Here is a 12,411-nt window from a genome sequence, read left to right on the forward strand (position 1 = left end):
TCCAGGGGAAGGAGACGACAGAGGAGGAGGATGAAGTTGCTGTTGGGATTGACAAAGGCTTTATGGATGAATTCTTTGAACAGGTTTGTTTCTCTCACAGTACCTTTCCCTCTCTCTCTCTCTCTCTCTCTCTCTCTCTCTCTCTCTCTCTCTCTCTCTCTGTCTCTGTCTGTCTGTCCGTAGGGTATTATTCCCCCTAACACATTTAACGGATTGATAGTAGGCTAATAACTTGCCATCCTAAATTCAAGTCCAGGTCATACTACAATCTGCCCGGGTATCCCTTGTCTCCTGATACTGAATCTAATCGCGTTGGTTTATCAGAGCTCTATAATCAATCTCTTCTCAGGGGAGCATTGATATGATTTATAGCTTTTGATCTTGTTCCTGGTGTGGCACAGATCATCATGTATTTAATTTTATTTGAAACAACCTTTTCATTGATTCATGAAAACAATTATGCACTTCTTGTCCAGCTCTGAAAAACAACATTTGTCAGTATTTCCAGTCCCTCCTCTTGTGCACGACGAATACTGTATGCCCCTAGCCTGCATCTTTGCATGCAGATGGGAGTGTAATTCCCTCTACTGTGGACATTTGATGGGAGCAAACTGAACATCGTCATGGCTCTCAGAGGGGTGGATCCATTTTTAATGGGCTGTTACATACTGAACATCTCTCACAGTGAGTGATTTAGAAAAGCAGGATAATTCAGCTCAAATAAGAGCTCTTCTATAGAAGTATGCATACATATATATACACACACACACACATATATATTTATTATGATCATAAATCATGTTGTCTTTCTTCCTCTCTCACTACTGTATTTCTTATATTTTATCAGGCTTCTAGTTTTTTAATGTTTTATCTTTGAAGTATTTAAATCACCATTGCCAAAGCTGCTACAAAGGTAGGTCCAGTGAGGTTGAATGCCATTTAGCAGCATTTGTGAATAATGAAAGAGGTCTGACAATCAGCGCTTTGATATGAGTTTTCAAAGCAACGTGATACAAAAAACACACATCACCAAGAGAATCATATGTGAGTGAGCTGCAGGTGCATCAATTAAAAACCCTGGGAAGATATTTAATATATCAAGGACAACAGTCACACAGCACATGTGGGAATACAGACAAACAGCAGCAACAAGGAGAAGCAGCCATCACATATTGTAACCAACATATGATCGACACACTCAGCGCTGCTTCCATGCAGCTAAGTTGCCGCCTGCTTCACAGCCGTTCAACTTCCTCCACCTCCCCTGCCACCTCCTCTTTCTGCATTAGCATTTAGATTCCTCCATTCAGTTACGAGTTCATGTAAATGAAGGTGTGTGTACCTCACACTCTGCTTATAGAGGCATGTCTGTATCACACTTGTGCAGATTCATGTTGCACCATCACGGCAGCTGAAACACACTGCTAAACCCTGTTATTTTGATAAATGCTAATCACTTAGAGTGAGTAGAATGAGCATCCTAATATGACCCACCTTTATAGAAACATTTTCCAGGTGTCCATAACTTATCCTGCTCATAGTTGTGGGGAAAGCAAGACAAACAGAGAGGCCCAGATGTCCCTATCCAAATATATTCTTCCTGGCACTCCAGTGCGACTGGGAGATTGATCTCTTCAATGTGTGCTTTATGTTACTCATTACATTACAGTCATTTAGCAGACGCTTTTATCCAAAGCGACTTACAATCAGTAGTATATTACATATCATTCACCCATTCACACACTGATGACAGGCTACCATGCAAGGTGCCACCATCAGACTCTAACTAACATTCATGCATCATCCAGTCCACACCGATGGCAAGCCTTCGGGAGCAACTTGGGGTTAAGTGTCTTGCCCAAGGACACATCGACTGCCGAAGCCGGGTATCGAACCACCGACCCTCTGATTGGAGAACTACCTTGCTCTCCACTACGCCACAGCCGCCCCACTCATCTCCTCCTAGTTGGTCAAGCCTTGAAAGCCTCCAAAGGAAGATGACCGGAAATCATACATTAGGTGCCGCAACTACCTGAACAGGCTCCTTTCAATGTTAACAGAATCAATTTCACAGAGTGTAACATTAAATCAGATTCCTAAACCCGAGTTATACATTTAAAGGGCCAGTGTGTTGTATTAAGGGAGATCTATTGGCATAAATGAAATATAATATTAATAAGTATATTTTCCTTATTATATGATGACCTGAAAATAAGAATCGTTGTTGTTTTGTTTTCTTAGAATGAGCCGTTTATATAAGGGCTTCTCCTCAAGAAGTCCCCTATGTAGCACCGCCATGTTTCTACGGTAGCCCAGAACGGATAAACCAAACACTGGCTTTAGAAATCTAATCCTACAGACTGCACCTAAGGGTTAGTCAATCCATCACATATGGGGAGAGAAGCATGTGGTCAGACTTAAGTCTCAGTTATACTCACAAACAGCTGTATAGAAGCGTTTATTTATATAAATTGACATGTGTGCTAGTAGATAGCGCAAACGTGTAGAATTGTCCGTTCGGTCACAACAAATTGAAGGTCTGCAGACGTCCGCACAGAGCGTATTCATAGACCCTCGCATATTCACAGAGGCAGAATGTATAACTTTTGCTTAGTAGGGACAACATCATCTACAAATGGAGGACATTCTCCGGGCCTTGGCTGCACCTTCATGCTTTGTCTATTAATATAAAAATAGTAGAGATGACAAAGTTCAAGATGACAAGTTCATTGTACGTGACTGATTCATGTTAAAATGCAAACAATAAACTCACTTTGAGTGTATTAGGAACAGATCTCTACCAGCTTCCCCTGCAAAATATTATAGTAACAGACTTGTCCAGATCTAAAAAAAAAAACCCGTTTCATTTCTTTTTTTTTTATGTTTAATAAGAAGTAAGTGTGTCAGTATGCACCGAGAACTAATCTCCTGAGTTTTAGGTCTGACAATCATTACATGGTTTAACTTCAAAATTTCTCCTAAAACACTGAAAATATGTGATGTTTTAGCTCTGTGGGAACGCTGCACTCTGCAGTCATTTGTCTCCTCTCATTTCTGTTCTGCAGCTGCTTGTTGCCTCTGACAGACTGTCTGTATCCATCCTAGATACTGAAACGTACATCTCTTTATCTGTCTGGAATTTCAGTTTTTTACATCTGCCTCAAGTGAGAAAGTGATGAAAGAGGAGGTTGAGTGAAATGTGGAGACAGCGGGATCCACAGAGAACAGTTTGAGCCTGAGCCAGAAGCAGGTGGGATGGTGAGAGAGAGAGAAAGAGATTTTCAGATGAGGGTGATGTGGAAAAGTTAGACAGCAAAACAAGAGAGGAGGGAGAGGCAAATAGCAAAGGGAGCAGATTAAGGGAGCAGAGGGAGAGAAGGAGTAATCAGGCTCTCACCCTGACTGGGTGCATTAATTACAACATAAATTAAAGCTTTCCATAGTGGAGAGACGGCTGCTGCCTTCTGTACTTTACTCACACCATAAACATGATGCTCAGAGTGTGGATATTGATTTTATAATATGTTTGTGCAAGCGTGTGTGTGGCTGTGTATTTAAGTATCATGTAATACAGTATGTGTGTGTGTGTGTGTGTGTGTGTGTGTGTGTGTGTGTGTGTGTGTGTGTGTGTGTGTGTGTGTGTGTGTGTGTGTGTGTGTGTGTGTGTGTGTGTGTGTTTAAGTGGTTGTGATTGCCTATATTGCAATTATAGGATAATGCTTCATTTTATCATTTTCAAAAACTTTCATAACCATAAACAACAAGACATTTGTCCCTTTAACAAGATCCGGAGCTTTATATCTAATGCCTCGTTGTCATAGAATTTCATTGTCATCCAAATCCTCCCAGATCCCAAGTGGAAAGTGAGTCTAGGATGAGAGAGTAAAGTTTCATTGTTTTCATGACATTTTTCAATAAAATCCTGAAATAATTTGGTATACACAGTGTATGATGAAAAAAAGGGTTGTTGTTTCATTTTGATTGCTTTAATTAAGTTAACTTTGACTTGAAATTCTTGGTCAGAATGGAAGATTAGATTACTTTGATCTCACTTGCGTTTGAGTGTCAAAAATACATATGCATTATTAGTAATTTCAAAAATATTGTTGTACACCAAACCTGATAATGTCGGTTGTGTGAATGGGTATTAGTTATTTTTGGACTTTTCATAATGTCATTTAAGAGAATGTGCTGCATTCAATATCTGGTTTATGTTACATGTCTTGCATTGTGGACATATTTGTAAGCTTTACACAATGATAAAAAACAGCTCTTGATCATCACTGTTAAAACGTGTGGAAGAGCTTTACTGCTGCACATGGTTGGTGTATGTCTTCATAATGGACGTGGCCAATGAAGTTTATTCCTCTCAGCATTCAAGCAGTGTACAAACACAACCTTCTTCATGATTGAGTTTGAAAATTAACGTTTTCTTGGGTGGTTGGATCACCACAGATGGTAGCCATAATGAAGTCTTTACTTTAGTGCCATGTCGTTCAACAGCAGGTAGGACATCTGACATGAGCTGTTTACGGCCACACTTTGTGGCCTTCAGTATGAAGAACCAATCTGTACCATATGTTGTATGTTGACTTCACAGCTTTTATACAAGTGTGCGCATGCATGTGTCTGCAGTAGTGATGCTTAGTTGAGGCTCCAATCGTTAAACAGTCATAAATTAAGCTGCAACGACGAGGATGTTAAAGTATACAATACAAGATTGAAACAAGGTATTACTCTGAAATTGATTGGGATATTGGGCTAAACTGTTTATACTTGTACTGTTTATGATTATTGTAAAGACTATTCCTTTACAAATGGATGATTATAATAAATAAGGGTAATTTGTATAGACCCTTGTACAGCTGACGTCCAACAATACAGTTGTGCATGTTGGATCTGAAGTGCGGTTTTGCCTCAGCCATCCAGACAAGTTAGCAAGCTTTAACCATTGAATTAAAACTTTGAACAGCATCAAAATGTCTGGTTGTTGCATGTTATGTTGTCACAATCGATATTCCAACAGCTGCCTTCTAATAGCTGCCACTAATAGCACACAGATCTGTAGTGGGTTGCACTTGCGATCTTTTTGGTGGTTAATATCATTGCATACCTTGACAAGCTAATGCACTCCGCTGTACTTCCGTTGCCAAACTGCGTGTGCACACTTAACGTCGTCATTATTGTTTATATTGTTTATTGTTTTTATCTATATAGATTTAACAGTTACAAATTTAGTAGTTACAAAGATAGACAACCTTCAAACAGTGAGACAAAAATAAAATGCTTGTAAGAGTTAATGAAAGCCCTTAAAAGATTTTCAGCCTTATATTCATGTATGTGTCATTACTTTGAGATGCATATAAACACCATAACGTTTGTCTGTACTCTTTTTACATCGTGTAGCAAGGCTCATTTATGCCTCCACAATCCTTCAACAGATGACGCAAGAATGAAGTGAGCAACAGCAAGACAGACTCACTGTGGCCTCAAGCCCTCTAATGATTCTCCTTACCAGAATTAGACTTTTACTTTGGTAAAAAAATAACATATATAATAAAATTAGATGACAAAGTAACATGGACATTTTTTTCTTTGTGGGCATTTGTACAAGATTCCAACAAAAGACTTGGTGGATGCAAGAGTATCAAGTTCATAAAGACAAATTATAAATAGACAAGTGTTGGTGTGTCTCTTTATTAGTTTCTTTATGTCTAAAATTGTTTTTTCTCCCAGACCAATAGAATTTGCCTGATGTCTTATGAGACCTGAGAGTTTCACTGTGACTCATGGTCTCTAAACCGAGACAGCTTTAAGTGGTTTCATCTTCTGCTCACTTACCGTCTCTGTCACTTCCTCCTCCCTGTTCCTGTCTCAATCTTACATTTTAACTCTCATCTCTTCCCAACTCTCCCTATTACATGCCATTAACTCTGTACTCACCTCAGTGGGCCTTCTGGTCTCTCCCCAGTGGTCTTCCAGAGCCAATTATGTTTTTTTTTTTTTTTTTTTTTTTAAGTATCCAATCAGCAGCTAATTAAAGAGATAATGCAATAAAGACCCAAGCTGAGAGCTCAGGAATATGGATGGAGAGACAGAGGGAGTGCAGAGCTGTGAGGAGTGACAGTCAAATAACTACCGACGAATCGTAGAGAATGAAGGGAGAGCAGGCTGGCCTGTAGAGTAGCATGTGTATAGGCGGACAAGTGATCGAGGCTAGATGACAGACTGAGATGAAAGTAGCTACTGATGAAGTCACTGACAGATGTGACCTGCTGCTCATCCAGCTGTAACCTGCCAGTGGGAGCAGAGCTGATGACGAGGCAGCAGGGAGGAATGTCAAACCTTTATCTCGCTGGCAGATGATGGTGTGAAGTGCAGACGCTAAAGAGTACATTTGATGCACTTTACTTTAATGCATTAATATTATGTGATAGAAGGAATAGTTCAATATTTTGGAAAATACGTTTATTTGTTTTCTTTATTTTCACCTCATTAGTTAGATATCATGTGTCCTTATTCTGCAGAATATACCTTAGATTTGTGTAATAGGTAGAGACCAAGCCAAGACACAATTAGGAAAGATATTGATTGCCCTCCAGATGTGTGTTTTCTGTTGTTAGATGTTTTTGTAATGGATGCTGAGGATCCCAAATGTTTTTTTAGTAAAATGCTGACTTTTGTATACATCTGGGCTACGTTCCTTATTTCCAATTAAGGTACCTCATAATACTAAAGCACACAATGACCCAGTTTCCATTCATGTATTTTTATGCACCTTTTGCATTGCAATGCATTAGAAAAGTTGTACGGAAATGGCAAAATTCAATAATACTTCCTCGCTTTAAGTGTTTTTTGTCTTTGTCGAAAAAGAGTGGATGGGCTAAATAGATTCTGGAAAAGCCTTTGCCGAATAAATTCTCGCGTAGCAAACATGACCACATGACTGATCTGATGTTTCTGCTGTTGCTCAGATAATCCCCTAATGGTGAATGCTTGTCTACTCTTCCATACAATATGAAACATGGCCAATACTAGCTGACATGAAAGAACAATTATGACAACAGTGTAATTCCTATTGACATCAGTTTGAGGAAAGCTTTTTCTTGTTTCAACATGAAGATGTCAAGGATCGGTTCTCTGAGTTTGGTGGGGGAAAACCTGCCTGTACAGAGACCTGACCTTAACACTATCCAACACCTCTAGGATGAACTTGAACGCCAACTGTGAGCCAGATGTTAACCCACAGCATCAGGGGTCGACCTCACTAATGCTCTATCGGTTTGACGTTCCTCCACATGCTTTTTGCCATGTAGTGTAGCTGCTGTAGTGGTGCTTTTTTTGCAGTTGCATAGTACTTTTTTCCAGTGTGCAGCCTCATCTAAACCCTGATTCACATATTCACGCCTTAACATCCTGAGCTACATCACAGGTTGTAAAGACTCAGGTGAGCGGCGTCTTTCTCAGTATCAAATATATAAAACTGAGTAATTTTCACAGCATCTGGTGATCCATCTCTCCTGCTAGTTGTTGTTGACTAAAATTACTTCAAAAACATTTGTTCATTTAAATTAAGTGGACCTGGCTTTATTTATATTCATTATTAATAGCAGCTGTATTTGGTAGTAATTTGATAGATTTTAGTTTGAATACAGCCGTGTTAAGTGTTAGTCCACACAACACTAAAAAAAAGACTGTTTGTATGTTCTTCACAAAGAGGGCTTGCAAAGTGTCACCGGAGCCAGATGTTTATGTTGCTGGTGAGAGACTACAAGTAGTGTCAGATTTTAAATATTTAGGATTTTTTATTGATTCTAATCTCTCTTTTAAAAAGCAGGTAAAACATGTGACATGGGTCTTAAAATGTAATCTCATGAATTTTATATATATAAAAAACAGTCTAACCATGCAGGCTGCGAAACTGTATTTTAATGCAATGATTGTCCCCCATCTGACCCACTGCTTAACCAGCTGGGCACAAGCCAGCAGCACAACATTAAAATCTATTCATATTCTCCATAAACAAGCTCTAAAAACACTTGATAAAAAACACAAAAGTCACCATCACTGCAATATCCTCACCAAACACCATATCTTGAGTTGGGAGAACCTCATTAAATTCACTGATGTGTGTCTGGTTTTTAAAATATTACATGGTTTGGCCCCGCCTCCACTTAGTGATTTTATTAAACAAAACACTCAAAGCAGCAGACACACTAGATCTGCTTCGAGAGGTGATTGTGTCATTCAACATAGGTCAAGCTCTTTTAGCAAATCTACATTCTCTGTGAAGGCAGCACACTGCTCTGCCATCACACATACGCACAAAAAACACATACAAAACATTCAAACATAGCCTTAAGGAATGGCTTGTTGCCAATCAGGCGTGCAAGCATTGATGTACTGTCTGTCCAGCCTGCTTGTTTAAGTGTTGCTATTTTCCATTCTGATGCGTATGTTATGTGCCTCAGTGTTATACATGTGCTTGTACTGTAGGCGTGTTTGTTCTGCCTGACGCATGCTGCAGCCTGTTATGTCTTCCCTGCTCTAGTGTCTTAAGTACACTTTGCTTTTGCTTATATGTGCATTGGTTTTGTCTATACGTTCGTGTCTGTTTATCTATGCATTTTAATTGTATTTTTATTTGAAATTTTGTAATTTTAGGCTGCCTTCAAACATCTGGCCGGAGACAGCAGATGAAAACTAGCCTCTCTGGCTAACTCTGACTCACTTACAGTTTGACTGTTGATTGCATTGAGTGCATTGTCCCTGCAAAAAAAAAAAATATATATAAATAAAACATACACATACATAAGAGATTCCTGCAGTGTTTTAAAAAGTCACAGAGAAATGATGATTGAGCCGAGATAAACATGAAAAACGTTCTTACATCTGTGTTTTCTTTCACTTGAACCTGCTTTCACTCTGCTTTGGTTCTGCCTGTAATACAATAATGACCTCTTCAGCTCTGTTTCTATCAACATCACTCAGGCTAATCACAGGTACTTCCTGCCTCAGCACTAAGGAGCTCTAAAGTGCCTTTTGGTCTCTCTCTCTCTCTTAACAGGTGGAGGAGATCCGGGGGTTTATCGAGTCTCTGGCAGAGAAAGTAGAGGAGGTGAAGAGGCAGCACAGCGCCATCCTCGCTTCACCTAACCCAGATGAGAGTAAGGCTGTTTCTCTTTTCTGTTTCCTCTTGTTTAATTCCCTTAACAATTATCTTAACACACAGGAGCTCAAAAACACAGGAGTCATTGGTATGGGTTTTATCTGCTAGTCTAGCTGCATTTGTATCTGAAATACCACACAGGTGGGTGACATCAAAGGTAAAACCTGAATAAATCAGGGAATTTCCATTGCCAGCCCTTTCCCAGGTGACTAAGAGCCTTTTGAGGAACTGACATACTTAACCTACGTTCGACTGGAACTGTTGGAGCCGTGTTTGCAGGGCTAAATGTCACTTCATTCACAGAAATAGAAGGTGCTGGGTGACAATATAAGGATGAAGGGATGAAAAGGGCTACATGAGTGTGAAACATAATGAATGCAGATGCTTCCCTACAAGGAACAAGGGGTTACTGAATGTTTGGATGAGCATAAAAACGACTTGACTCATTATGGCCTGCACATTCACCAGAATATTTTAGACTGGTCTGTGGTATTAGGTCAGTCTTAATTTTGCTCTAAGATTATTCTCATGCAGGTTAAAGGTTTTTAGAGGCTGCAGTAACCTGTTAGAAATATACAGCAGTAAAATGTCCTTGTAACTGATGAAATCGTCCAGCAGGCGAACATTGACACGGTTGCTTGATCAGCCATGTTTTGTAGTTTGAAAAGGTCTTAATTTACCCATAATTCATGGAAATTAGTTCAACTTAGACATCTTTGTGCAAGGTCTATCTTAAGTCTGACTATTTGTTACACAGTCAAAGTCGGATCTCAACCTAGTTGAAATTCTATGAGAGGCTTTAGAGCAACATGTTGGACCGCGCTCTCCACCACCGTCATGAATACATTAAATAAGTTAATTTCATACCAAATTTATGTATTTATTGGGTACTACTACTCAACCAAAGAAGGTTACATTGTCCAAGCCAACAATGACCCTTTTGCACACACTTATATTCTCTTGCTATGTAATGATAACACTTTAATAACGCAGTGACTCAGTAATGCGTAACAAAAGCTCTTAATGGAGAGCGGAAAGGAAATAATTACTGTTATCACCATTTCAACTGCTGCAGTGGTAGATTCCACTGAACAAAAGAAAATGTCTCAATTGTCCATTTTTCTCCACTTTCCTGCTCTCTCTCTCTCCATTGCTTTTTAGTCCCGTCTTTACCTCTTAGCCTGCTGTTAACACCGTCTCGGTTTCTGTCTCTTCCCTTTGCCCATTTCAACCACTACCCTCTTTATATTTGTTCAGTCTATGCTAATCGATCTTTGCTCCTCTCTCTCTACTCTCGCATCTCTGTCCTCTCACACCTCCTCCTCTCTCATTTATGTCAAGGCATTGATCTGGACCCCCGCTCTCCCATGGGGGGATGTTACGCACATTAGTAACACCCCCTGATCCTTTTTCCTCTCCCTCATTCCCATCTTCCCACCTACCTGGAAAAGCATTGATCTGCTTGCAGCAGCAGCTATCAGACGAGCCCTTTAACTAGCCACGTTGTGACGATGACACAGAGCGTAGCAGCAAAGAGGCAAAGTGCTGCATTTAAGATACAGAATATTCCACAAGTTGTGTTTTTTGTGACTGAAATCAATGCTCAGTGTGTGTGTGTGTGTGTGTGTGTGTGTGCCTGATAAATGCACATCAGTTAGCGGCTAATGTAAATGTCAGGGTCGTTCATACACGGAGTTGAGTCAGTGCGTTCTTCACTGTCTGCTGGTGACATTGCTGCAACCGACGGGGACTCGAATTATCTGAATACCTTTATCAAGGACGCTCCTCATATGAGCACAATTCATATCGTGGATGTGTGCAAGTGAGCAACTCTTCTTCCTATAAATCAAATTTGTATATAACTAATTTCGGTCAACCAACACGTTTTTAATGAAGACGTAATGCTGCCCAGATTGTGTTTTTTTTATCAAGGACTTTGTACACTGGGAATTGGGCTTTCTAAATTGTGAGAAAGACACATTTTAACACTTAACATTGAAATATTCATATTGAATGCAAGATTGCAAGAAGTTCACTCAATGAACTCAATGCTTCTCATTACTTTTCCTGACAATATCCACTGCTGAGCATGATAAGGTTTTTAGGCGAAAGTCAGGGGATCAGGATTAATCATCACAACAATTACTTTACCAAACTCCATTGCTGTCCATCCAATAGTTGTCAGGATATTTCACTAGAAGCCCGAAATGCCAACTTGCAGTAATTGTTTTGATATTTCAGTCTGGGCCAAAGGGGTGGAACGACCGACTTAGATAAAGTATTGCCCCAAAAATGACAATAAGGCAACAGTGACTTAAGATGGGACACAAATCATTGTCTCTGGTGTCTCTGGTGCCAAATCAATCACCCCAAGCTCCTCCTTTTATATTTGATTTGGTGTAGTGTAAGAATGGCGACCAGTGAGCAAGAATTATATAATTGAATATAGTTTATATAAAATAATGTTGTTACATAGATTTGTGTGTTGTTTTCCCATCTGTGTCTGTGACTACTGTGGTAACAATCACATTTCCCTGCTTCAGCCTCGACTGAAGTGTGTCATCAAAACTCATTTCACAATGACATTTTAATGTGAAATCTAATGTGCTTTAAGATCTACAATGATTCATTGTTGCATTGAAAATGTTGCTCATCCAAAAGGCTAGTGTGGTCTTTCATCATTTTCATTAATATTCTGTTTGTTTTATAGCTCTTTCATTCTTTGCTGGTATTATTTTTCTTATTCTCCCCTGTGGTGAAGGAGCCTGTTCTGTTTCTGTTCCTCCTATCAAATCAAACTTCATCTCCTTCCTGTTGAGTATGAGTCTCTTCGTCTGTTCACAAGTATTTTTCTCACCGTAGTTTCTCATCTAAGTGCTCCTCTCCTCACTCTCTCTCTCTGAAAATAGGCACTGAGACTCAGAGTGAGTCTTTCACAACTCAGCGTAACATTGTGCAGTGATAAACCTTCTGTTTCTGTCACGGTTTATCAGTTTCATAATCACATCAAATCTCCCCAGCCACCACCCACCTGGCCATCTACACGACCCCAAGCTCGCCCCTCTCTTCTACCTCCTCCTCTTTCTCCCCTTCTGCTGGGTGATCTCTGAGCTATTGTGTTAGCTGACTGAGATGTTTCGTGGGTTAAATCCATCCCACTAGCAGAGCCCGTATTAACACACACACACAAATATACTGACCCAAAAACAGACGCCTCTGTGTTATATTACCTTCGCCCTTGC

The 12,411-nt window shown here is 39.8% G+C and overlaps 1 protein-coding gene across 3 annotated transcripts in view; it reads left to right on the forward strand.

Moving 5' to 3' along the window:
• The window catches only part of stx1a (syntaxin 1A (brain)), a 53,251-nt gene that overhangs the window by 12,276 nt on the left and 28,564 nt on the right, over positions 1-12,411 (forward strand). For all 3 annotated transcript variants that reach the window (XM_054619625.1, XM_054619471.1, XM_054619548.1), the window contains 2 exons: positions 6-83; positions 9,068-9,167. In XM_054619625.1, the coding sequence (XP_054475600.1) occupies positions 6-83; positions 9,068-9,167 (178 nt within the window). The remainder of the gene's footprint in view (positions 1-5; positions 84-9,067; positions 9,168-12,411) is intronic.

The sequence above is a fragment of the Anoplopoma fimbria genome, chromosome 1 (assembly GCF_027596085.1).
Source record: "Anoplopoma fimbria isolate UVic2021 breed Golden Eagle Sablefish chromosome 1, Afim_UVic_2022, whole genome shotgun sequence".
NCBI lineage: Eukaryota > Metazoa > Chordata > Actinopteri > Perciformes > Anoplopomatidae > Anoplopoma > Anoplopoma fimbria.